This window comes from Dipodomys merriami, unplaced genomic scaffold (genome assembly GCF_024711535.1).
Source record: "Dipodomys merriami isolate MVZ:Mamm:240054 unplaced genomic scaffold, mDipMer1.0.p SCAF_39, whole genome shotgun sequence".
Lineage (NCBI taxonomy): Eukaryota > Metazoa > Chordata > Mammalia > Rodentia > Heteromyidae > Dipodomys > Dipodomys merriami.
This window is the reverse complement of record NW_027205492.1, coordinates 5,797,048-5,822,703: the sequence shown is the minus strand read 5'-3', so window position 1 is coordinate 5,822,703 and position 25,656 is coordinate 5,797,048. Positions and strand designations below refer to the sequence as shown.

General features: G+C 50.3%; 1 protein-coding gene across 21 annotated transcripts in view; it reads left to right on the top strand.

The window, feature by feature from the left end:
- The window catches only part of Zmynd8 (zinc finger MYND-type containing 8), a 96,107-nt gene that overhangs the window by 16,510 nt on the left and 53,941 nt on the right, over window positions 1–25,656 (top strand). For 20 of the 21 annotated variants that reach the window (XM_069989932.1, XM_069989927.1, XM_069989936.1 and 17 more), the window contains 2 exons: window positions 15,999–16,106; window positions 22,552–22,706. In XM_069989932.1, the coding sequence (XP_069846033.1) occupies window positions 15,999–16,106; window positions 22,552–22,706 (263 nt within the window). The remainder of the gene's footprint in view (window positions 1–15,998; window positions 16,107–22,551; window positions 22,707–25,656) is intronic. The other variant, XM_069989923.1, reaches the window with a different exon arrangement.

Below are 25,656 nucleotides of genomic sequence, written 5' to 3'. Positions count from 1 at the left end.
TCACGCCTCTGTGACATTCTGCTCTCCTGTGTCATTTCTTCCCGGCTCCACCTCTCCGCTTTCTGCTTCTTTCTTTGGAGCCCATAGGTCCTTTGTCCTTTATGTGGTTCCTGGTCCTAGTGTGCTGTGCCTCACTGCTCAGGGCCATTGTACTTGTCATCACGCACAGTACCTCAGGTGGCCTCATCGGATGAATCATTCTGCCGTTTCTGTTGCTTTTTTTCCTGGTCCTGGGGCTCAGACTCTGTCCCTGAACCCCTTTTTGCTCAAAGCCAGTGCTCTACCACTTGAGCCACAGGACCACTTCCAGCTTTTTTTCTGTGGTTAATCAAAGATTCTCACAGACTTTCCTGCCTGGGTTGACTTCAAACTGTGATGCTCAGATCTCAGCCTCCCGAGATCGCTAGGATTACAGGCGTGAGCCACTGGTGCTTGGCTTCTGATACTCTTAACACACACACACAGACACACACATTTCGTTGTCATCATCCATTGTGTGGGTGAAGTCACCAATTCTGAACCAATATTGGTACGTGATTGCCAACGAAAGCCCATGCTTCATTTAGATCTCTGCTTTTCCCAGTCAGGTCCCGTTTCTAGGCTGGAATCCCACCAGTGCAACTATTGCATGTAGTTGTCATGGCTGCTTAGCTTTCCCGTGGCTGCAGTGGTTCCTCAGGCTTCTCTTTCTGTGACCTTGGCAGTTGAGTCTGGTTCAGGTCTTTCATGGGTTTCAAAGGTTAGACTATGGCTGACAAGGTTACTGAGGTAAACCGAGTGCCCTTTGCGTCACAAATCAAGGGCAGTATTAGAGTGACCACCGAGGGGTGGTGGTTCCTGTTGACCTTCACCATGGCAGTTTGATCTTGACCTTGACCTTGACCGTGGTAGTTCTTCTCTTTCCAGCCTGCCTCCTTGGGGAGGTACACTCTGTTGCAGACGTGGGTGCGGTGAGCACGGGAAGAGCAGCTGCAGACTTCCTTCTATACAGGGGATTTGCTGCTTCTCCCATACTTAGTTAATCCTTCAGATTTTAGTATAGACTCAAGATGAATTTTTTTTAATATACCGGGTTATAATTTGGCAGGGGGGCTGTTTGTGTTGGCTCTGGTGTTTTGTGGACAGCATCCTGGCCCTGAGTTTAAGCCCTGGTATCGGCACAAAGTTAAAAATTTTTTTTTTTTAAATAAAAGATGTAATTAACTTGCTCACTCAGGCTGCTCAGCATGGGGTCTGGGAACGCGAGCACAGGGATGGTTAGGAGGGACAGGTTCCCCCTCTTAGCCTGAGCCAAGGGCCTAGCAGGGTACCGGGCAGGGTGGGCATGCAGGAAGATACACGTTCCTGTGGACGGCTTTGCTGTTCTCCTGTCCTGCCAGCCTTCATAGCATTGTGGGAATGCCATGTGGCAGCGGCTGGAAGAATTGCTCAGGGCCTTGTGTTATTGGGGAACCCATGAGAGAAGGGGCTGCCAGCTTTGAGGGGGCATTACCCCCAGGTACCCTAGGATGGCCTTGAGCCTCTCTCCCAGGGAGGCCGTATGTGTAGTGGCTACTTGTGTCTCTCCTTTCTGACTGGTGGAGCCTCTTGGGCTGAGGGGAAGCCTGAGCTGGAAGATTCTGGGTAGCTGAGGTTCCCAGGACTGAAGTCTGGGCCGTGCGATGTGGCCTTGGTGAAGGTGGTATGGGATGGAGGGCTGTCTTCTCTCAAAGCTCACAGAATGATGAGGATTTGGGTTCAGTGAATCCTCCTTCCTCCTCTGCCTACTTCTCTGTGGTTAGGAAAGTTCAGGGCTTCAGTGCCCGGATGACAGTCATGAGCAGCTATGGTTCATGTGGGCGGGAGCTGGATGGATTAGGAGAAAGGTGGTTGGCTCAGGGCCGGACTGGAGGTGGGAGGTGTGTGCCGCCCACCTCAGGAACAGCAGGGCACAGTCCATCGCTCTAGTGTCTGCCCTCTGGCTAGGGAAGGGCTGGTGTCTAGACACTTGGATCTGGTGTGTAGGTAGGGCCCTCAGAAGGATACAGATTAGAGTGCTGGCACCTCAGGAAACTGGCAACACTGTTGTGTACTTGAGTAAAACAGTCCTGAGCTCTACTCTTGTAACAGACTCTGACCATTGGAGTTAGAGGTATGGCTCAGATGGTCCTGAGTTAAGAGCTCAATAAGTTCCTTTTACCCCCAAACAGAAACTCTGACAAGAATTGGTATAGAATTCATTTTTTATTTAGTTTTAGTTGGTTATGGGGCTTTGAACTCAGAGCCTGGTTGCTGTTCTTGAGCTTTCGTACTCAAGGCTAACATTCTGCCACTTGGACCCAAAGCTCCACTTCTGGTTTTTTGGAGGTTAATTGGAGAGAAGGGTTTCATGGACTTTCCTGCCTGGGGCTGACTTTGAACCTTGATCCTCAGATCTCAGCCTCCCTGAGTAGCTAGGATTACAGGCATGAGCCATGAGCACCTGGCTTCATTTTTTTGTTGTTTTTGTTTTTGTGATACTGGAGAAAACTTGAGCTTAGGGCTAGATATATGTTAGACAAGTTAAATCCCCAGCCCAGAATGACCTTACTTTTTTAAAGATTTTTTTTTTTTTTTAGTTACTATCTTGCTATGTGGTTCGGGCTTTTCTTCAATTTCATGGTTAAAGGGATCCTCCCATCCCAGCCTCCTGGGTGTCTTGACTTATAGGTGTGCATCACTGCATTGGACCTAGAATTCTTTAATCACATTCTGACATCTAGTTCACAACAGCCTTTCAGATTCTCTAACCAAATTTCAGTTTGCAGTCTGAGTAATTCCCTGATCCTCATGGCCATTATGCCAGCTGTGACATTTTCCAGGCTGCTCACTTCTCAGAAGACAAAGCCTTGGAGCTTTCAAGATGTCAGCTTGGCATTTGTGCGGGAGGAGGGGGGACAGGCGTGATTTGCTCAAAGGTGCTCAAACATCAGTCAGACGCACTGGCTAGATGCCAGGTGTGTTTGCACAACTCATCTTTTGCGTGTACTAGGTGCTTGGTGTTATTTGCCAAGTACGTTAGTACTTGGTAATTATAGTACTGGTGTGTCATGCTAACTTATAGTTAAGGAAACTGAGGCTCACATAGATTAATGCAGTCTCAAAGGAGGATTCTGCTGTCAAGGTTTCTTTTTCAGGTCTGAGACCAGAACTTGAACTCAGAACCTGATGTATTTGCTCATTGGCTAGTGCTCTACCAACTGAACCACGCCTCTAACCCCGGGGTTTCTTTTTGTGTCTATGCATATGTGTGTGTTGTGGGCATGGTGATACAGGGGCTTGAATTCAGGACTTGGATGCTGTCTCTGAGCTTCCTTGCTCAAAGTTGCTCTACTACTTGAGTTCCACTTCTGGCCTTTTGGTAGCTCATTGGAGATAGAGTCTCACGGGCTTTCCTACTGGGGCTGGCTTTGAACCAAGAACCTCAGATCCTGAGTAGCTAGAATTACAGATGTGAGCCACCCAGTGCCTGGCTAGGATCTGGTTTTCCCTTAGGTTTTGTACTTAATGAAAAGGCCTCATTCTGAGGGGTTCCAGTGAGTTCCTGCAGAGTCCAGCCGTGATGAGGGAGGCCTGCCTGAGCTGGGCCTGTTTAGGTAGAAATAGAAATGTCTGTGCAGACCGATTTTCACGAAGACCATATGTGACGGGGCAAAACCCATCTCTGGACAGACATGGCCGAAGGGCTGTCAGTTTGCATTTTTGGAGAGATGGGTCATAGCAAAGTTCCTGGCAGGATTTTGGCTCTGAAGTGCCTGAATCAGAACAAGCCCCCAGAAGGCCAGGAAGTTGAAGTCTGAAATCTCCTGTGCTCTTGGGCGCTCCCACTCACATCTCTGTACAAAGGCTCCCTGTTTGGGTTGCTTTGACTCCATCCTGCTGTATGTGCGTGTTTTTTTTTTTTTTTTTTTTTTTGTGGTAATGATCGTGGTGTGCAGATGCCAGGGTGCCAACACTGAAAACATACAGGCTCAGGGAAGGGTGTGAGCCACTTGGAAGCCAGGCACAGATGGAGCGGAAACCCAAGATATTAAAATCATGAACAGTATCATTCTTGCTGAGATCTGCCTGGGATGGATATGTGTTCAGTGGCAGGATGCTGGAGAATGTACAATTAAAGCAATTTGCAAACCAGCCCCAGACCTTAATTAGTACAGGATCTGTGTTCTCAATGTTGTATGTAAATTAAGTCTTTCACAAAGGGATTGTTTATGGTGATGGCTATGAGATAGGAGACTTTGTTCCATTTTTTTTTCCCAAGGAAACTGAAAATAGTACCATAAACACACTTCAATCATAGGTTGTGACAAGTACTGAGAAATTTTCTTTGAGGAAATAATCCTTGGAGCCAAGCATTGGCCACTCACACCTAGCATCCTAACTACTCAGGAGGCTGAGATCTGAGGATCAAAGTTGGAAGCCAAATCTCTGGCAGGAGGGAAGTCTTTTTTTTTTTTTTTGGTCGGTCCTGGGCCTTGAACTCTGGGCCTGGGCGCTGTCCCTCAGCTCTTCAGCTCAAGGCGAGCGCTCTACCACTTGAGCTATAGCGCCACTTCCGGTTTTCTGGTGGTTTATTGGAGATAGGAGTCTCACGGTCTCTCCTGCCCGGGCTGGCTTTGAACCGCGATCCTCAGATCTCAGCCTCCTGAGTAGCTAGGATTACAGGCGGGAGCCACCAGCGCCCGGCTAGGAGGGAAGTCTTTGAGAGTCTTTATTTCCAGTAAACCATTAAGAAGTTGGAAATAAAGGTGTGGCTCAAGTAGTAGAGTTACTAACCTTTAGTAGATAAAGCTAAGGAACAGTATGTAGGTCCTGAGATCAATTCTCAGTTCTCTCTCTCTCTCTCTCTTTCTCTTTCTCTCTCTCTCTCTCTCTCTCTCTCTCTCTCTCTCTGTCTTTCTCTCTCTCTCTCTCTCTCTCTCTCTCTCTCTCACACACACACACACACACACACACACAAAAGATACTTTAACCTCTCTTGGCTCGTTAACACCTCTAGCAGTTCAAAAAGTGTCTGTTCTGGGGTTTGAATTAACTTACTGGATCGTTCCTTTCCCAATAATGTCTGAAACATCTCAGCCTGAGGTATTTGACGTGGCTTTCCAGATTGGCAGTTGTCACGTGCTCCGCGTGGCCTCTGTGTGCTTCTGTGGGTGGTCCCTTGGCTGAGACTTCCCTGTGGTTTGGTTTGTGGGTGAGATGGGGAAAACCTGGTGCCTGCCCCATTTTGAAGCCTGACCTAGACTCGTGTTTATGTGCCTGCTACCTCCCTAGAGGGCTGTCCCTCACGCTGACCATTTTCAGCCTTGGGAAGAATCACTTGTCTGGTCTTTCCCATCTTAAATGCCTGAGAACAAAGGTACCAGGTCTAGGCCTGGTGGAATCCTGGAAGCTTTTCTTTCTTCTTTCTTTTTCTTTTTCTTCTCCCCCCCACTTTTTTTTGGGGTCAGTTGTGGGTCTTGTAGGACTTTCCTGTCTGGGCTGGTTTTGAACTTCAGTCCTCAGATCTCAGCCTCCTGTGTAGTTAGGATTACAGAAGTAAGCCACCTGGTTACCTGGCATGACAGCTTTCCTTCCTTCCTTCCTTCCTTCCCTCCTTCCTTCCTTCCTTCCTTCCTTCCTTCCTTCCTTCCTTCCTTCCTTCCTTCCTTCCTTCCTTCCATCGTGGGTTTTGAACTCTGGGCCTGGGCACTGTCTCTCACCTCTTCAGCTACCACTTGAGCCACAGCGCCACTTCTGGTTTTCGGGTGGTTAATTGGAGATAAGAGTCTCACGGACTTTCCTACCCTGGCTGGCTTTGAACCATGATCCTCAGATCTCAGCCTCTTGAGTAGCTAGGATTACAGGCATGAGCCACCAGCACCCAGCTGGAGCTTTTTGGATTTTAAGATTTGTGTTAGGGCTGGGCATGTGGCTTAGTGGTAGAGTGCTTGCCTAGCATGCATGAAGTCCTGGGTTCGATTCCTCAGTAGCACATCAACAGAAAAAGCCAGAAGTGGCGCTGTGGCTCAAGTGCTAGCCTTGAGCAAAAAAAGCTCAGGGACAGTGCCCAGGCCCTGAGTTCAAGCCCCAGAACTGGCGTGTGCACTCACGTGCGTGCGCGCACACACACCCACACAAAGATTTGTGTTTTATTTATTTTGCTAGTACTGGGGCTTGAATGTAAGGCTTCACATTCTGGATTGAGTGTTTTGTTCAGGCTTGTACTTTTGCCATTTCAGTCATGGCACCATTTTGGTGGTTAATACGACTTTTCTGCCTGGGCTGGCTTTCAATCTTTGGTCCTCAGATCTCAGCCTTCTGAGTAGCTAGGATAATAGGCCTGAGCCATCAGTACCTGGCTGGATTTTAAGAATTTTTTTTTTTGGCAGTGCTAATTGAATCCATGGCCTTACACATGCTAGGCAAATGCCCTCCTACTGAGTCACACCCCAGCCCTGAGTGGATTCTTTTTTTGGACTCCCAAACTCAAGCCATCCTCCTGCCTCAGCCTCCCAGGTAACTGGAGCTTCAGGCCATGCCATGGTGCCAGGCTTCCCTGTGTGCAGATAGCGCATTTTGTGTATGGGTGTGAGTGTGGGTGTGGGTGCTTGGGTTGTGTCTAGATTTTGGCTTTCATGAACAGCTGTGGTGAGTAGTGACTGAGTAAGTAGACATGGGTTTTCATTTCTCTTGGCTACAGACCTAGGAGGGGAATTGTAGGTCTTCCTGAACTCCACCCCTTGCTCTCCTTGGCTTTTAGGGTCATCCCTATTCTTAAGTCCTCATGCACTGGCCTTTGCTGGTTCTGCTACCTCTCCTTTTTATATTCTTTTTCTGTCTACTTCATTAACACTTGACCTGGAAAGAGAGCCACTTCTGACCACAGGGCCTTTTGCTAATACATGGAAGATCCTCTTTTCTTCTTCTCTTAACTTCTGATCACTTTTAAGGCTCTAAGTGAGGATGAACCCAGCCTGTTGCTCTTGATCATCATCCTTTATCCCTGGCTGGGCTTAACACCCATTCTCCTCCCCAGGGGTTGTTCTAGCTGGTACAGAAGAGTTCTTCATTTTGGTGGTCTCAGAGGGAGAGAACTTTGATAGCAGAGAATGAAGTAAGAGCAGCCTTTGGCCTGAGACAACTTCATTTCCAGCATAACCTAGGCCGGGAAACATTTCCTGGGCCTCAGATGCCTGTTGTCTGTGAAATGATGAGCAGCCTCAGTTCCTAAGGATGGGCTGTTCTTTGACGAGGCCTCTCCTGAAATCCTTTCTTCTTGAGTCATCATTTGTGCTGGCCTCTTTCTAAAATAAATGTGTGTCCATCCCTCCTGTTTTCAATTTCTAGGGCAATGGCTTCTTCCTCCTCCTCTTCCACCTCCCTTCTCCTCCTCCTCTTTTTCTTGAAGTACTTGGATTTGAATTCAGGGCCACACAAATGCTCCACTACTTCAGCCAAATCCCCAGCCATTCTATTGGCTCCTTTAGTCTTTGGTAGAGATTGAAGGCTTTGCTCTGTGTGTTCTGGCCTGGGAGCCAGGCTGCAGGGCCCACAGACTGTTCCTTCCTGTACAGTCCAGCTGTCCCTCCTGCTGGTCCTGGAGGCCCCAGGTGGCTTCCTACTTCCATCCAGGCTGCTTTCTCTGAAGAGAGCACCTTAGATCTCAGTCTCCCGAGTAGTCAAGATTATAGGCATGAGGCACTGGCTCCTGACTAGATCAAAAATTCCCATGTATACAAATTTCTGAGCTCCATGCCAGGAGGAAGGAAAGGCCAGTTCTCATACACAGGCCTCATTATCCAATTTTTATACCTTGAGTTCAACCACTAAATCCCTCAGGTGCCCAAGGAGAAGGGGCCGGCAGTTTCTGAAGTGTTTCTACAGCTGTGCCATCCATTATGAGAGCCACTCACTGTGTGTGACTATTTAAACTTAATCTGAAGGAAAGTGAGCATTCCTTGCTCAGTGTTGGATTGCCCCTTGGGCCTGGAGGCTGCTGTACTAGGTGACCCGGATGTAGAGCAGGCGTGGCAAGGGGTGACCCGGATGTAAACAGGCATTGGCAGGTTGCTATCGCATTCACAGCCTGCTCTGTGGTCTCGGCAGATGAAGGTACTTACTCTGTGCTCGGTGTGTAGGGGAAACGACTCACCACGGACCAGTGTAGAATCGAACACACTCTAGATGATTTTGCTTGATGAGACGCTCCTGGGCCTGCCTGTCTTTTGAGAAGATCTTTTGAGATTTCTTGTCTCAGCCTGAGCTGCCCTTCAGCCAGGCCTGGACATCCTGGCTCCTAGGCCCTTGGGGTCACTCTAACCTGGACCCATGTGCCTGCTCTTACCTGCCTGGTTTAAGCAGGGAAGGGGAGAGGGGCATGGCAAATGGCCGCAGTGTGTGTGTTTTCCAGCGGAGATCTCCCAGCTGACTCTAAGGAGAATCAATGGTGTCTTGGACTTTCCTCTTGCTATGAAATCAGTGCATCTCCTTGTAACAGGTCAGCATTAACAAAGCAAAAGATTGAAATCCCTCTCTCTGGGTGACTAAATTTTATATATTTTCAGTGCCATTCCTCTATTCTTACAGAAATATAAGTTCAAACCCCAGTACCACTAGTCAGCCCTCCTTCCCACTCCAGCCCCCCCCCAAAGAAAAAAAATCCAAAGGAGCTGGGGGTGTGGGTTAGCTAGTGAGTTTCGCCTAAAATGCAAAGGATTAGAGTTTCATCCTAACAGGATAGATGAACAAATGTGTGTGATTGTTATGGTGAGGTTGCCATTTCTGGAACCCAGCCATCCTTGGGAAAAAAATCCACGGTCTTTGCTCCTTCCATTTATCTACCCCATTGTGTCCCCCCAATCCTTTCATTTACCCCATTGTCTCCCCTTCCCTCCCACTTTGCCCTTACACCTTGGGAGGAATTTTTTTGTGTTTAAATTTAGTGATCTAAAAGTTAAGAACAGTGGAGACCTCTGGAAACAGGGAAGCTACAGTTCACTGGACAGAACAGCCTAGAGATTGTTCTGGAAGGACCTGGAGGGCCTGATCTTATAATCTTATTTTTTTTTAATTTTTGCCAGTCCTGGGGATTGAACTCAGGGCCTAGGTACTGTCCCTGAGCTGCTGCTGCCGCCTCCTCCTCCTCCTCCTCCTCCTCCTTCTCCTCTTCCTCCTCCTCCTCCTTTTTGCTAATGGCTAGCACTCTACCACTTGAGCCTTTTGTTTATGGGTACTGAGGAATCAGACCCAGGGCTTCATGTATGCTAGGCAAGCATTCTACCACTAAGCCACATTTCCAGCCGTAATCTTATTTTTAAGAGACTAGAAATCTAGATTAAAAAATTGTTTCTGCTAGTGTCTTGTGTGTGTGTGTGTGTGTGTGTGTGTGTGTGCGCGCGCACACACACACATTTGTTGAATCAGAACTAGGGCTTGAACTCAGAGTCTCGTGTTCTTATGTGTTTTTTTTTTTTTGCTGAAGGCTAGTATTCTACCACTTGAGCCACAGCTCTACTTCCAGCTTTTTGGTAGTTAATAGGAAACAGGAGTCTCACAGACTTTCCTGCTGGCTTGAACGTCAATCATCAGATCTCAGCCTCCTGAGTAGCTAGGATTACAGGCGTGAGCCGTTGGTGCCTGGCCCTTTACCAGTATCTTAAGTATCCACAACTTAGCTCAAAATTTCAGAGTACTGGGGGAAAGGAAAGGAAGGGGTGACATAGTCCAAAAAAGAGAAATGTACTCATTCCCTAACTTGTGAAACACCTTAATAGTAACAAAATTACTTGAAAAACAAAAAGATTTCTAAGTAGCATTCAGTTGCTGTGGACTAGATTGTACCTGTGGATGCCTGGCCTGGTCACCTCTAGGCCTCCCAAGCCATACAATCTTCCCAATGGTCTGGCTACTCACAGCTCCTTTCTGCATCCTGGGTTTCTTCCATCTGCTTATTGACAGGGTTCTTCCTAACCCGGCCCACACAGCTGGACCGCAGCTCTCTTCCCAGAAATCGTCACTCCATCTAGTTTGGAACCAGGTACAGCTGAGGGGGGGCATGGTGTGTGACAGAGCCCGGTATCTGGAAAATCTAGGCTCCTCTCCAGTCTGCCAGGGTGCTGACTTTGAACTTGACAGAGGCAGGAAAGAGGATGGAATGTTCTACACTCATGGACATTGAGTGGGTGGAAGAGGACATGAAATGTGTTCCTTTCCTTGATTGAGGACAAGTCCTTAATCATTTATGGGGGTGGGAGAGTGACAGTGCCCTGGCTCATACTGCAGGTGGAACTTAAAAGGGCCCTGAAAGACAAAGGGCAAAGAACAACTTTGCCCAACCATCTTTTGTTGTTGTTGTTGCTGCTAGTCCTGGGGCTTGAACTCAGGGCCTGGGTGCTGTCCCTGAGTGTTTGTGCTCAAAGCTAGTGCTCTATCACTTGTGTCACATCTCCACTTTGGCTTTTGGTGGTTAATAAGAGTCTCATGGACCTTCCTGCCCGGATTAGCTTTGAACTGCAATCCTCAGATCTCAGCCTCCTGAGTAGCTAGGATTACAGGTGTGAGCCACCTGCGCCCTGCTTGCCCAATCATCTTGATCATGGGGAGAGAGAGAGAGAGAGAGAGAGAGAGAGAGAGAGAGAGAGAGAGAGAGAGAGAGAGAGAGAGAGAGAGAGAGAGAGAGTTTGTAGTGATTGTTGTATTCTGACAGAGAGTTCTCCCTGGAGAGAGTCTGAGCTTTCAAGGCTCAGTGATTATGAAACAGTAGCTTTCTTCCAGGCCTCAAGAAACCCCATGAGGTCCCCCACTTCTATTTTGCTCAGGAATTGTGTTGAGCCAGAGGCCTGGCTGCACCCAGGATGTCGGTCTTCCCAGATTCTCTACTCTCTGGAGAGATGGGCCTCAGGGAAGGAAGGAGAGTGGTTGAGCTGTGGGAAGGGGAGTGTCCAGTTCTAGGGTCCTGTTAGGGTGCTGAAATGGCCGAGTTCCCCGTGACAGCGCCCCCTGGGTGGTGCCACAGCCCCTTCCTGCCTGCCTGCTTTGCTGGAGGAAATTCTTAGGCCCAGGAAGAAAAACTGGTTTGTGAATCAGGTTGCTGGCACAGCATCTTGTATAGTTAACCCTGTCCTGACACTGTCCCCTTCCCTTCCCCTGGCAGGGGTGTGTGTGGGGGGTGTCCTGGCCTCTGCCGGCTGGGCTGTGTGCTGTGTCTCAGTACTGCGGGCTGTGGCAAAGGCACTTGTGTTGGGGTACAGCTCACATTTCACAGGGGTGCAGCAAGAGCCAACCAAGGACAGTTTTAGTTAGAGGGGGCTGCAGTGAAGGGGGAACCCCCCCCGTTTCAGAATGACAGAATAAGGCCACATGTTGATGGACAGGGAACACACCTTTGAGGAGGTGACATTTGAGCCAAAAGCTGGGTGAGGTTGGCCACAGTGGAAAAGATGGAGCACGGAACGTTCTAGATGGAGAAACAAGCTGAGTGCTGACAGAGAGGCTGGCAGTTGGAGTTGAGGAAATGCAGGGGCAACTCCCTGGGCAGGACCATTCCTGAAGGCACTGCAGGGCTTGGTCAGAGGTTCAGGGTCTATACAAAGCCCCTGGGAGGGGATTGGGGTCCCTGGCTTCTGTGGAGAGGTAGGTGCTTGATCAAGGTAGCCTTTGATCAAACTAGAGGTGAGATGTGCACAGGCAGACGCAGCGGGTGGATGGGTAGGGAAGCAGGAACGCCCCTTTCCTGAATGCCCACTGTGTGCCAGGCATTTTCCCCCTTCACCTTACAGGACTTGCTGTGTCTGAGGCAGTTCTCAGATGACTAGGAGTTAGAACTGACCTGCCCCAGGCCACACAGGTGCATGAGGCAGCTGTTCTGTCCCAGCCTCCTTTTCAGAGGAATCCTGGAAAGTCAGATGGAATGGAAGGGGCTGGGATTGCTGCTCTGAGTGGGAAGACGTGTTCTGAGCCATCTTGTGAAGAGCTTGCCCTGATCCCCTCAGCCTGTGGGCTGAAACTTGCTCTTAACTGCTGGTTCTTTAGGGAGCTGACCCTGCACTTGATGCACATTGTTGCAATTAAGCTGAACCACCACCACTGTATTTATTTTTGCTGGTGCCTGGTTTTGAACTCAGGAGCTTGCATTAGCTTCACTGACACTTCACAGCTCCAGGCTAGCTTTTTATTTTTATTTTATTTTTTCCTTTTGGTCAGTTCTGGGGCCTGGGCCCTGACCCTGAGCCTCTTTGTGCTCAAGGCTAGAGCCACAGCACAACTTCCAGTTTTTTTGTTTTTGTTTTTGCTTATGTGGTGCTGGGGAATCGAACCCAGGGCCTCATGCATTGCAAGGCAAGCACTCTGCCACTGAGCCATCTTCCCAGCCCCGACAACTTCCAGTTTTTGAGTGCCTAATTGGAGATAAGAGTCTCTCGGGGACTTTTCTGCTGGGGCTGGCTTCGAATTGAGATCCTTAGATCTCAGTCTCCCCAATAACTGGGATTACAGGTGTGAGCCACCAGCTCCCAACATCAGGCTGGCTTTTTGCTGGTTATTATTTTGGAAATGTCTTGCTTGACTTTTCTGTCCAGACTGGCCCCAAACATTGGTCCTCCAGATCTCAGGTTCCTGAGTAGCTAGGTTTATAGGCATAACCCACAGGTGCTTCTCTCTAACACTTTAGGGTGTTAATAGCTATAGCTGAACTGACTGGGGCTCAGAGAGGTCAAGTAACTTTTCAGGGGCACACAGCTGACAGTAGCAAGTGTTTGGATTGAGACCTAGTGATCTAGCTGCAGAGCCCACGCACCCACCAGAGTGGTGGTATGTGTGTCTTGGCCAAGCTTGCCTTGCATGGTGGAGAATTATCAAATGGCACCCACAATCATAGCGAGGAAGTTGGTTTGTGCATTGAAGACTTTGGAGTTGGTGCCAGTTGGCTTGGGGCCAGAGGTCATCTGCACGCCTTTAGGCTGTGACTCTGCCTTTGTGAACTTCACTTATGAAGTAGAAGCACAGACACCTCAACCTCAGGGCCGTCTTTGCGGGGACTTTTTATGGTGCTGGGATTGGAACGCAGGGCTTCTTGTATGCCAGGCAAAAGTGCTTTACCACTGAGCTATACTCCCAGTTCAAGGAAGACTTATGTGTGACAGTCCTAGGGATCGAACTCACGGCTTGAGCCCTCCTGTCCCTTGGCTTCTAGGCTCAAGGCTGGTGCTCTACCTTTGGAGCCACTTCTGCCTTTTTTCCTTGTTAGAGATAAGAGTCTCACTGACTTGTCTGCCCAGGTGGGCTTAAAACTATGATCCTCAGATCTCAGCCTCCTGAGTAGGATTACAGGCTTATGTGCCCCCCCCCTCCAACTTGGGGAAGTAGTTTAAAATAGCTGCTCAGTAAACAAGATGAAACAGGAAAGGAAATAAAGATTTCCCAGGCCCTCTCCTCCCTCAGCCAATATTCAAACACTGCCAGCTCTCTTGCTCAGCCTTTGCCCTTGTTCTGCACTTATGTCTAGCCAGTTTATTCAGAGCCTTTTGCCTCTGGGCTGCAGTTAATCTGATCTGTAAGATTGGGATGCTCAAGACCTGCCTTGCAGAATTACGGTGAGCTAACAATAGAATAGAACAAAGTAAATGCTTCAAAAACTGCTGTTGCTGCTATGCTTAGTTTCTGGCAGTCTGGGGAGGGGTGTGTATGTGTACAGACCCCTCCCTTGAGCAGTAAATAGTCTTGCTGTCTGGTGGTTGCTTTGCAACTGTTTGGATTGACTGCTGTCATTATTTTCCTGTCTATATTCACTTCTGGTTGAAGTCTTAGGGGCCCTTGTCCTTTTGGAGTGAGGTCCCCAGAGAGAGAGAGAGAGAGAGAGAGAGAGAGAGAGAGAGAGAGAGAGAGAGTGTGTGTGTTGTGTGTGTGTGTGTGTGAGATTTACTCAAGGTTAAAGTTGCCAGGTCGCTCATTCACACCAGTTTTCCTGACTTTGATATTTGGGGTCCATCACTGCTTTGGGGGTTGGCCTGTAGGATGTTGAACTGTACCCTTGGGGTCTCTGCCCCCTAAATGTCAGTGGCAAACCCTTCTCCTTGCTCAGTTCTGACTATAGAGATCCATGTGGGTGGCTCTCACCTGTCATCCTAGCTACTCCAGAGGCTGAGATCTGAGGATCACAGTTGGAAGTCCGCTTAGTAAAGAAAGCCCCCCTGAGACTTTAATATCCAATTAACCATAAAAAGCCAGAAGTGGATCTGTGGTTCAAGTGGTAGAAAATGCTAACTTTGAGCAAAAAAGCTCAGGGACAGCACCCAAGCCCTGAGTTCAAGCCCCAGGACCAAGACAGACAGACAGACACACACACATCCTGTTGAAAACTACTGCTTTATTCTATTCTAAACATCTGAGCCCCTAAGTGGCACACAGTGGATGCTGGAGGCATGTGCTGAGCGCCTGCTGTATGCCGCTTGCGGGAGATACTGATGAGGTGGAAGGCCTGGGCTGTCCTTTAAACATAGAGTATTTTGGAGCTAATTATCAGTACTGTATTTCCTGTAGCCATTTCAGTGTCTTAAAGTGGATGTGGTAGTGCATGCCTGTAATCTCAAATACTCTAGAGGTCGAGGCAAAAGGATTGGGAGTTTAGGGCCAGCCTGAGTTATGTGAGACTACCAGAAACAACAACAACAACACCCCACTAGACAAAATAACTCACAGCTAAGTGTTTGACTGTAGTCCCAAGTCCTAGAAGAGCCCATCCTGCCCTGGTTTCCAGGCTGTTCCTCCAGGTATCTGCAACCTCAAGCCCCCCAGGGCCCCCTTTTCTGGTTCTTTTCCCCCTAGGACTTTGTGCCTTGCTGGTGGCGGGAATGCTCTTCCCTCTCTTCTCTGTGGCCTTGCCTGGTCTCCGTGTTCCTCCGGCTTCCCCTGGGTGTGGCAGGGCTGTTGCAGCTTCCTGTCTGGCCAGGACAGCCCTCCCCAAGCCCCAGGAAGGTGGCATTCTTAGAATCTCCTGCTGATGAAGACTGGAAGCTCTGAAATCCTTGTGACCAGGAAAGGCCAGGCCTTCATTAGGGTTTTTTTTTTTTTTAAAGAGGGGGTGGGGAACATCCCCTGGTCCTGGCCGCCTTTCTCTTATCCACCTCCTTTGTGAGGCGCCTTTATTTCCCTTTCTCCCTCCAGCCGGCTTCTGAGCTTCAGCTGCTGTGGGCCGAGGCGGCCTCTTGTTCCCCGTGGCGGTGAAAGCCCTGGGGCACCTGAGCCACCCTGGGGCCTGCAGCCCAGATAAATAATGCAGCCGGGACCCAGCCCCGGAGCCGCCTCCCAGCCAGCTGCCTGCCAGCCAGCCCGCCCGCGCGGGCCAGAGGCAGCTGGCCACTCCGCATTTCCTGTGTGGTGATCGGGCCAGGGTTGTGGCTGCTCTCAGGCTGGCTGCAGTCTGGGGGCCTGGGCCTGAGGGAGGGGTGCAGCCTGGGTGGGTGGGGGGCAGTGTGAAGGGCCCAGAGCTTCTGCAAGGGCTTGGGTGCTGCTGCCTCTTGGTATAATTAGGAAACTGGCCAGGGGAGGGGTGAGGGCTACACATGCAATTCACTTGTAAATCAGCTCACTCCCTAGATTAGAGCAATGGAGGGGGGGGCAGCTTTTACATAAGAATGTTCCGGAATTAGCTACCTGAGTTAGTGAGAGTGACCCCAAGGCTAGTGAGAGGATGAGGACCTTCCGGGCTCCAGGAGGAGGTTCACTGAAGGGAAAGTAAAACACAATCAGCCCCTCCCCCATCTCCCCCCCCCCCCCCCCCCCCCGCCAGCAGACATGGTATTCATGCACATCCATGAAAATGGCTTCAGGGGAGACAAATTAGAACCCACAGCCTGGGCACCCGAAGGCAGGTCTGCGGGAGACAGTCTGACAGCAGAGGTGACCGTGTCCTTGGCCCCTGCTGGGCAGTCAGGCCACCTAATGCGTTAAGTGGTGACTCCTGTCCTCTCTGCCTCTTCCTCCTCTCCTCCTCCTCCTGGGAGAGGCCACCGAGGAGCCGGAAGCAAGAATGTCTGCCGAGAGCCAGCTTCTGGGCTCTTTTGGAAAAGAGAGGTCAGGCCCTGTGAGCAGCCAGGCTGCCTCTATGGCCGGTAAGTGATCTTTCCCGGGCCATCTGGCTCTGGCTCACCTTGTAGTCAGGTGCCCAAGTGCCTGGAATTCTCTGGGAAATGACATCCCCCTTCCCTTTCCCCATACTTAGGTGTGACCTTTTGCCCTTCCCTCCCCTCTGGTCCCGGCCAGCCGCTTGCTTCCTGGCGGCTGTGGAGGACCACGTGGCCAGGGTGGCCTCACCCCGCAGCCTTGGTGGATCCGAGGTGCACCCTAGGTTGAAGGTTGGGGACATTTGCTGGAGGGCGAGCTGTCTCCTCTGTGGTCCTCCAGGCCTTTAGGTTCCTTCATTCTTTGCTGGAAGCACAACTCGTCCCCAGTCCCCGCCCAGGCCTGGATTTCTGCTTGCTCTGGGCCAGGAAGAAATTCCAGGCCTTTGTTTCTTTATGGTGTATTTACCCGTGGGGAGGGCCCAGAATTCCTGGGGAGGGAGGCCAGTTTGGGTACCTCCTCTGTGTCTTGGGGGACCTTCCGGAAATGATTAACACCCTGGAGCTGGCTGGCCAGCTGTGTGTGGTCCTGTTTGAGCCATGGCGTATGGCTGTTAGTGGGTGCCAGAGCCCTGCCTGCCTGCCCCTTTATCTCTGACCGCTGACCCTGCCCATGTGTCCTACCTGGGAACCAGGAATGCAAATAACATGCAAGTTAAATGCTGAGATCATTCTGCTTTGTGCTTCATGCAGTGTTCCATAGCTCTCAACTGTGGTTGGATTAATTTAACCGGCTCTTGGGAGGAACTGAGCTGTGCTTTTGGAGAAGGATGGTGATGTAGAAGGGGAGGGATAGGAAGAAGAAAAGGAGGAAGAGTGGTTGATTTTGGTTTAGAAATGTAGCTATTGAAGCCAGGCACTGGTAGCTCACATCTGTAATACCAGCCACATCTGTCTGTAATTCCAGCTACTCAGGAGGCTAGGATCTGAGGATTGAGGTTCAAAGCCAGCCCAGGCAGGAAAGGCTGTGACACTCTTCCCGTCAATTAACCACCAAAGGTGGAGCTATGGCTCAAGTGGTAGAGTGCCAGCCTTGAGTGCAAAAACTAAGCAAGGGTTCAAGGCCCTAAGTTCAAGTCCCAGTACTGGCACAACCGCCCCCCTCTCCCCCAAAAAATACCAAGTAAAGTAGTTACTATTGAAGCCTCCAAGTGTGCAGGTGCACACTTGCCGTCATTATAGGCTGAGACAGGAGGATTGCAAGTTCAAGGCCAGCCAGAGTTATAGAGGGAGATCCTGTCTCAAAACCAGCCAACCAAACAAAAAGTTTCTATTGATTGCAGTCTCTTTGCCAAATTGTAGACGAAGAGTTTTTCCTTGAATGAGCTCAATAATCCTTTGATAGGTCAGCTGGGTCGTAGATGAGAACAAAGGCCCAGACAAGCTATATCTCCCTTAAGCTCACAGGGCTGAGAAGAGCCCTGACTGGCACAGGGTAGAGCCCACCAGGGCCTTTGCCCTGGAGCCTGGTCTGTCTGGCACCGTGCCTCTGACTATGTTGTAAGGTGACCAACTTGTCCCAGTTTTGCCTGGGACCTAGCAGCCACACTTTGTCCCCTTCCCTGCTGAGGGCCCACCGCTGTGTGTGTTCAGGTCTCAGCAGAGCTGGCATGACAGTTCTAAGGAAATTCCAGACCCACATAAACACTGGAGGAGGCTGGGCCTCTCCCTGCAGCCCCAGGCTGTTCCTGTCCCAGCCAGAGCTGTGACATCACCGGATGTGGGTCAGGCCTAGGTGGAGGAGGACTGGAGGGGAGGGGCCTCTTTGGAGCACAGGGCAGGAAGGTGGGGGCTGTCCTCAGTGTCAGGCTGGGGCTCACCTTTTCCTGTGCTTGCAGCACTGTGGGACCTCCCCTCACCCCAGACCTCTATCTACAGTTGAAGGGACAAAGGTCAAACCAGAGGGAGCGGAGCTGAGTCCCCTCACTGTACTGGTTCAAATCTCAGCCCTGCCCCTGGGTGACTGTGTTATCTGGCCCTAGTGGCTGGGAGGGGCTAGACGTAGGTTAGAACAGATCCTTGCTTCATGCATGTAATAAAGGAAGGTCTTAGCTCATGAGACATTGGGAAATGTATGTTTTGGAAGGTTTGGGAAGCTTCTTATCGCACGCCCGTCCCTTCTTAGCCCAAGACCTCTCCTGTGTTATTAACACACACACACATCAGTACTGGGGCTGAACTCCCTAGTGCTTTACCACTTGAACAGCACCTCCACTTCCAGCTTTTTTGGGTACTTAATTGGAGATAGGGGTCCCATGAGCTTTTCTGCAGAGGTTGGTTTTGAACCTTGATCCTCAGATCCCGGCTTCCTAAGTAGCTAGGATTTACAGGCCTGAGCCATAGATACTGTGTTCTGTGTTACCAAGATTTCTGTGAAATGTCATTGTGAGGACTACGCTGCTGCTTCCTGCTCCATGCCCAGCTGCTTGCCTGAGTCACTTTTCTGTCCTCTCCAGGAATGTGGGTGAGACAGCCCTGCTTCCTCCCTGTTCCTTCACCCACACTCCTGCCTTTAGAGCCAGATTTCTTCTGGGAGGGGGTGGGTGGGTGGCAGGAGGCAGAGGTTTGCTGCTACTGGGCCGGCCATTCCATTAGATTGCAGTGTTTGACCCCAGAAAAGGTGGCAGAAAATGCCTTGTAGGCCCGACACCTGGAGAATCAAGCGCTCATTTCCCCGTGACTCAGTCTGTAGGAGCCTGTTTTTCACCACTCAAGTTTATAGATAGATGAGTTGCACTTAGCCGTACACCCTCGTCAGAATTAAATCATTAGGCAGAAAAAAATTTGACTCAGCTTTCTGGAAAAAGGTCCTTATGTGGGCTCTGGTTTCCATGACAACAGCCTGGTTTCTAACCATCCTTGTGGACTGGCGAGCTGCCTCCTCCCCTCCCCGCCCAGGCCCTGAAGTCACAGCTGAGCCAACCTGCTGTCTCATCCTGAAGGACACCAAATGCAGCCATCGCTTCCCGATTTTTCTTCCTGAGAGCCTCTGTGGATAGCTCCTGCTGTTGACAGATGTTTTTGTTGTTTGGAAGCTATTAAATTTCTAACCCTTGGATACAGCCACTGAACGCTCATTAACTCTGGGGGAAACGGTGTGTTTGGAGCTATACACACAACAGAGGTTTTGTGTTGTGCTGAGACGAGGTTTGGATGCGTGGAGTGAGGTGTGGGAACCTGTCCTTCTTGAAGGACCTGAGTGTCCCCTTTTGGTTTCCTGCCAGGTGTGGACACAGCTCCTAGACTAGCAATAAGTTCTCAGTAGATGAATTTCTAGTGATTGTTTTTAATTTCCCCTCAGTAAAGGCCAAGAGTGGGACCGTGGAGTCTTTTTCATCTTTAGGACAAAGGCCTCCAGGCCCTCTGCCTAGTCCTCACTGTGTGTTTAGAAGGGGGTGTTTGTGCTTTGTGTTGGCAAGGACTACAGGTAGGAACTTCTGGTCTGACCCTTATCTTCCTCTTTCCATTTTACAAATGAGGTATGGAGGCCCAACAGGGGAGACTTGCCTGAGGTCCTTAACTGTTTATTAGCTTCTTTCTTCAGCCCAATGGACCCCTTTGCTCTGCTTCTTCTCAAAGCCCTAAACTAGTGGTTGGGAGATGGAGGTGATAGTTCACCAGGTCCATAGACCTTCAGTCATGGGGCTTGAACTCAGGGCCTGGGCTCTGTCCCATAGCTACTCCTTTGAGCCCTGAACATGTAACTTAAGTACCTGTTATTGGGGTACAGCACATCAGATCCATGTACAATAAACTCCAAACCTTCCCCTGTGGTCCAGCCTCAACTTCATCCACCTGGGACCTCCCTTATTACAGACTTTGGCTCACACCTGCTGCTTTTTTTAAATGTGAAACTGAATCTTTCAAGTCCTTTTAAGCTCCTTATTTTGATTAAGTCACCCAGGCACACGGTGAAAGGTAAATACTGTATACTCCCTGTGGACCGTCCTCTTGAGCCCCCCCCCCCCCCCAAGCAGAGTCCTGCAGTCTTCTTCATCAAGGAGAATTCTAGATTTGTGTAAACACTGATGTTTAGATGGAATGTTTTGGTTAGATGCGTGCTGGCTCAGGAGCAGTGCCGTGTTACTTTAATGGCATGGCTTAGAAAACCCATGAAAGGTGCTTTGTCTTTTTATTATTTTTATTTATTTTTTATTTATGTATTCATTTATTTTTTGGGTCCGGTCATGGGGCCTGAACTCTGGGCCTGGGCGCTGTCCCTCAGCTCTTCAGCTCAAGGCAAGCACTCTACCACTTGAGCCATAATGCCACTTCCGGCTTTTTTCTTTCTGCCTATGTGGTGCTGGGGAATTGAACCCAGGGCCTCAGGCATGCAAAGCAAGCGTTCTACCACTGAGCCACCTTCCCAGCCCCATGCTTTGTCTTTTTAAATGTCTTTAAAAACTTTAAACTGGTGCTAGATAACCCAAGGCCTTGTGCATCCTAGGCAGGTTCTGAGCTCTCTCCAGCAGTCTCAGACAGCATTCTTCTTCCTTTCCTTTCCTCCTTTGGCAGTACCTCTGGAGCCACACCCCCAGTGTTCAGTTTGTTTTTCAAATAGGCTCTTTACCTGGACTAGTCTTGGACCATGAGTCTCCTCCCTCCATCTCCTGAGTAGCTGTGATTACAGGTGTGAACTACCATGCCTAGTCTGTGCCAGCACACCTGGCTAGCCTTGTTTTGAATGGCTGCAGACTGTTCCAAGGTGCGGCCGTAATGTCTTTTTAGATCTGTAGTCCTATGGTTGGACATCTTGAGCTTGCTTTGTTACTGAGACTATTGAATACATTTCTGGGAGGAAGCTATTGGGCCCTGTGGACACAGGGGGTGTTTCCATGTAGGACTCACTTGTTCAAGAGAAGGTGTATCTCTAAGGGCTGAGCCTAACTCAGATTACACTATTCCCCGCCCCCCCCGCCTCTCCCCCCCCCGCCCCCCCCCCCCCCCCCCCCCGTCAGTCATAGGACCTGAACTCAGGGCCTGGGAGCTGCCCCTGAGCTCTTGTGCTCAAGGCTCGTTTTCTAACACGTTGAGCCATTGGTCTACTTCCAGTTCTTGAGTGGTTAATTGGAGATAAGAATCTCACAGACTTTCTTGCCCAGGCTGGCTTTGAACTGGGATCCTCAGTTCTCAGCTTCCTGAGATGGCGTGAGCCACTGGCACCTGGTCCCTCTGTCTGTGTGTGTCCGTTTGTGTGTATGTGGCTTGTGTGCGTGTGTAGGTCCTGGGGATGGAACTCAGGGCCTGATAGTGGCTGTCTCTGAGCCTCTTTATGCTCAAGGATAGCACTTTATCACTTGATCCACAGCACTACTCCCAGCTTTTTTCTGAGTAGTTTATTGGAGATACGGGTCTCATAGACTTTTCTGTCCTGGTTGGCTTTGAATTAGGATTACAGATATGAGCCACCAGCACCCGGCAGGCTGCACCTTTTTAGTGAGCTTCTTGACCTAACTAGCTGCTCTGTTCTTTCAGCCCAACCTGGTGGGCTCCTCAGGCCTTTGTTTCCATGTCCGTGGGATGGTCCCCAGATCGTGGAGTCTTTCTACTTTGCATGCCTTCCCCCAGGCTGGGTCTCCTGAACCTTTGTTCAGGATTTTTCTGAAGCCTGCTGCCCCTGTGTGGACTAAGCTGCCCTTGTTTCCAGTTGAAGAGGATCATGGGAGGCTGATGCTGCGGCTCCATTGAGCCCTGTCACCTCCATCAGCAGACAGAGGAGAGACAGATGCGCATGTACACAGCCTGCGCCGTGAAGCTGGAGGAGAGCTCCTCCTTTGGGATTGTCGCCTCCTCTGCTCTGCCCCCCTTTGTGTGGCTGTGGCCTCCATTCGTCAGTCTGGCCATCCGGGGTGTGGGATGGATGGACTCCAGCCCCATTTGCAGGTGGACGTGGGTGGTGGGAGAATTTGTATTTGACATCATGGGACAGTGAACTCAAGGGCTGACTCAGGAGCGTGGTGGGGGCTCTCCAGGTGAGAATGAGCGAGGGTCATTAAGCAGAGGAGGATCTTAAGCAGGGTACCCGCAGAGGTGTGCCAGTTGGCCTTGTCGGGGGAGGGGTTGCTGCCATGGTCGGCCGGGCGGCATGGTTGGCTTCTTCCACGTGGGTCCACCCCTTGTGGTCTCTTGGTTTTGCCATGTGGTGGGGGAGTTGGGTGGAGGTCTCCTAGGGGCAAGAGCGTTCCTGGTGTTCATGGGACAACCCTTGGGCTGCTGGTGATGTCCTTGAGCTCAGGGACAGCACCCAGGCCCTGGGTTCAAGCCCAGAACCCATAACAACAACAACAAACTAAATGAAAAAAAAAATGTGAATGTTAAGGCTGGAGAAAGACTGGCACGGGGGGGGGGGGGGGGGGTTAATACTGAAAGAGGAGGGGGCCGGAAAAGACTTGAGCTTCTACTGCTTTTAAAAATCAGGGGTGCTGTGTCTTTTTAGATCCTGGCTGTATGGAGAGAACGGCCCAGAAGCGCAAGTTCCCCAGCCCGCCACACTCCTCCAATGGCCACTCACCACAAGACCCCTCGGCCGCCACCAGCCCCATTAAAAAGAAAAAGAAACCCGGCTTACTCAACAGTAACAATAAGGAGCAGGTAACAGCCACTGGGCGTGGCATCAGCACCAGGGGACAGGCCAGCCAGCAGCCCACAGCTCCCCTAGCATTCTAGAACATTCATTTAGCAAGCTGGGCCCATCTGCCCACCATGGAAGGACAGCTCAGAATGGACACCTCCCCCTCTTCCACTCCACACCCCTCCGGAAATCGCCAGTGGGTTGTTGAGATCTGTTTTGGGGACAGAGCACAGTGACCCAGATGGGGTGAGGAGATGGTTCTGGAAAGGGGTCAAGCAGGGCTTTCCCTTAGGTTGGTTTTAGTCCTACTGTGAGGACTGAGTTCCCTGCAGGCCAGGCCAGTAGCAGGGATGCCCAGCTCTCTGGAGAGGACCTTGCTTCCTGCCTGGCTCAGATTTTTTTCTCATCTGTAAAAGGAAGGACTCCAGGCTATGGGGGAAAAGCATTTCCCCAGTTAGCCACACTGCACCCTGAGTGCGTGTGTGTGTACATGTGCGTGCGCACACACACACATGCACACACACATACACACTCCCTCCTTGGTGGCTGCTACTGGCAGCTAGGTGGGGAGATCTGGGATCTTGTCTACAGAACCTTTTAGTTTGAAGGATGTCTCCAATGCAGGCTGGATGGTCATCTAAGTAAGGAAACCAGTCAGGTTATTGAGTGCACCAGCTGGTGTCCCTGTCTCCTCTGCACTGGGAAGTCAGGCCCCCCAGAATTGTCATGTTCTGGATCGTCCAGTGTTGAGTGTTGAATGGCTAGACCATGAGGTTGAATGAAACAGCTAATTACTTGGTTTTACCAGGAGATACCTAGCATGGGTAAATGCCCTGACTGTGAGTGCAGAAATCTATTTCTTCTCTCAAATATGATGATGATGATGATGATGATGATGATGATGATGATGATGATGATGATGATGATGATGATGATACTGGGGTTTGAGCTCAGGGCCTTGAGCTCTTCCCTTGGCTTTTTTACTCAAGACTGGCCCTCTACCACTTGACCACTACCCTCACTTCTAGCTTTTCTGTTGGTTAATTGAAGATAGGAAAGAATCTCATGGACTTTTCTTTTTTTGCCCAGGCTGGCTTTGAACCAGGACCCTCTGATTGATCTCAGCCTGCTGAGTGGCTAGGTTTATAAGCAGGAGTCACCAGCATCTAGCTCCATTCCTCAAATTACATTGTAGGACTTTGCTCTGTGGGTGTGGCCAACCTCACCTCTCAGCCACCACAGTGGGGTGCTCAGCTTGCAGGACTTTGTGACATACCACCAGCTCCATGACACATGGTAATAACACCTTTAAACTAAGCCAGGCACTTGGCCCAGTGCCATAATCATGCACTGTGCCATGAATGAGCGCTGTTTGTAGAAGCCTTCCAGACCCTTGCTGTCCCATGCTGCTCCCCACAAGCCATGTATGGCTCATGGACATGTAGGTAGCAGTGCTGACCAGCCACCTGTGTTGCCGATTTCCCTAATGTCCTGTGGCTGTCTGTGGTGAAGGTTGCCTGCCTGTTGGATGACCCAAGCCTCACCAGTCATCATCTCATGGGTGGAGCCTGGAGAAGCTGTTGGGACTTTGTAGTTGGAGAAAAAGGTGTGATCATGTTGAGAATGTTAATGTGGAGGCAAAACTGGCTCTGCCCCACTGTTGGGGTTAACACAGGGTCATTTTAGTGTTAGTGGCTCCCTTGGACAGGGAAAATGAGGTTCAGAGAGGTTCAGTCACCTCCTCGGGGTCTCAGCTAGTGAGACACCATTTGAGCTGAGCTCTGCTTATTGGCTTAGAAGTTGGTGACAAGGTGTAGGGACACTAGCCATTTCTTAGCTGTCAGGACTAAAGATTCAAAAAGACACACAGATGTCACAGCAGTGGGGAGCTGTGGGACCCAGCAGGGCTGGGGGGCAAGGACATACATACCCCAGTGATCTGCAGTCTAAGGGAGAGGGGCTCTGCCTGCCCACATGGCTCTTTCCCGCCATGCCATCTGCTCCTTTCCGGGGAGCTCTCAGTTGCTTTGTCTTGGAGTTCCAGTGACATCACAGAACAGGGCTGTGTGCGAACACTCCGGTGAGGCAGATGATAGCTTTGCTTCTCCCAGACCCAACTCCAGGGCACATATTTCATAGGCAAGGATGGAAGGAGTCATGGGCCCTTGGCCCCACAACTCTGTGTTCAGAGCAGTCATCTCTTCTCTGGAGCTTTTGTTCTGTGTCCCTGATTGCTGGCTGTCCACCGAGCAGAGTTCCTCTTCCTCACCAGCCTTTGGGGATCTTGGATTTCTGCGTTCTTGGGAAAAGCTTAGACTGTTGGAACTGCTGTGACAGAATACCATAGACTTGGCCCAGCAAAGACACACTTGTTTCTTGCAGTTTTTCCTGCTCATCTGTGATCTGCCAGGGTGCATGGGGCAGCTTGGGCTCCACACCCCAGGGGCACGTTGGGCGGGGCAGGGAAGAGAGCTTGTAAACACTTTTTTTTTTGGTCTATAGTGGGGTTTGAACTCAGGGCTTAGGCACTGTTCTTGTCCCTGAGGTCTTTCACTCAAGGTTAGTGCTCTACCACTTTGAGCCACAGCAGCACTTCCAGTTTTGTGGTGGTTAGTTGGAGAAAAGAGTCTCATAGACTTTCCTAGGCTGTCTTTGAACAGTGATCCTCAGATCTCACCTTTCTGAGTAGCTAGGATTACAGGTGTGAGCCACTGCCACCTGGCCTTTGTTTTTTTGTTTTTTGTTTCTTTTTGTTTGTTGGAAACAGGGTTTTCCTATGTAATCCAAGCTGGCCTTGAACTCTCAATTCTCCTTTCTTTGCTTCCCCAGTGCAGAGATTACAGGCATGTACCACCACACCTGGCTGAGGAGCCTGTTTTTTTGTTTTTGTTTTTTGGTCAGGGGTGGGGCTTGAACTCTGGGCCTGGACTCTATCCCCCAGCTCTTCAGCTAGCACTCTACCACTTGAGC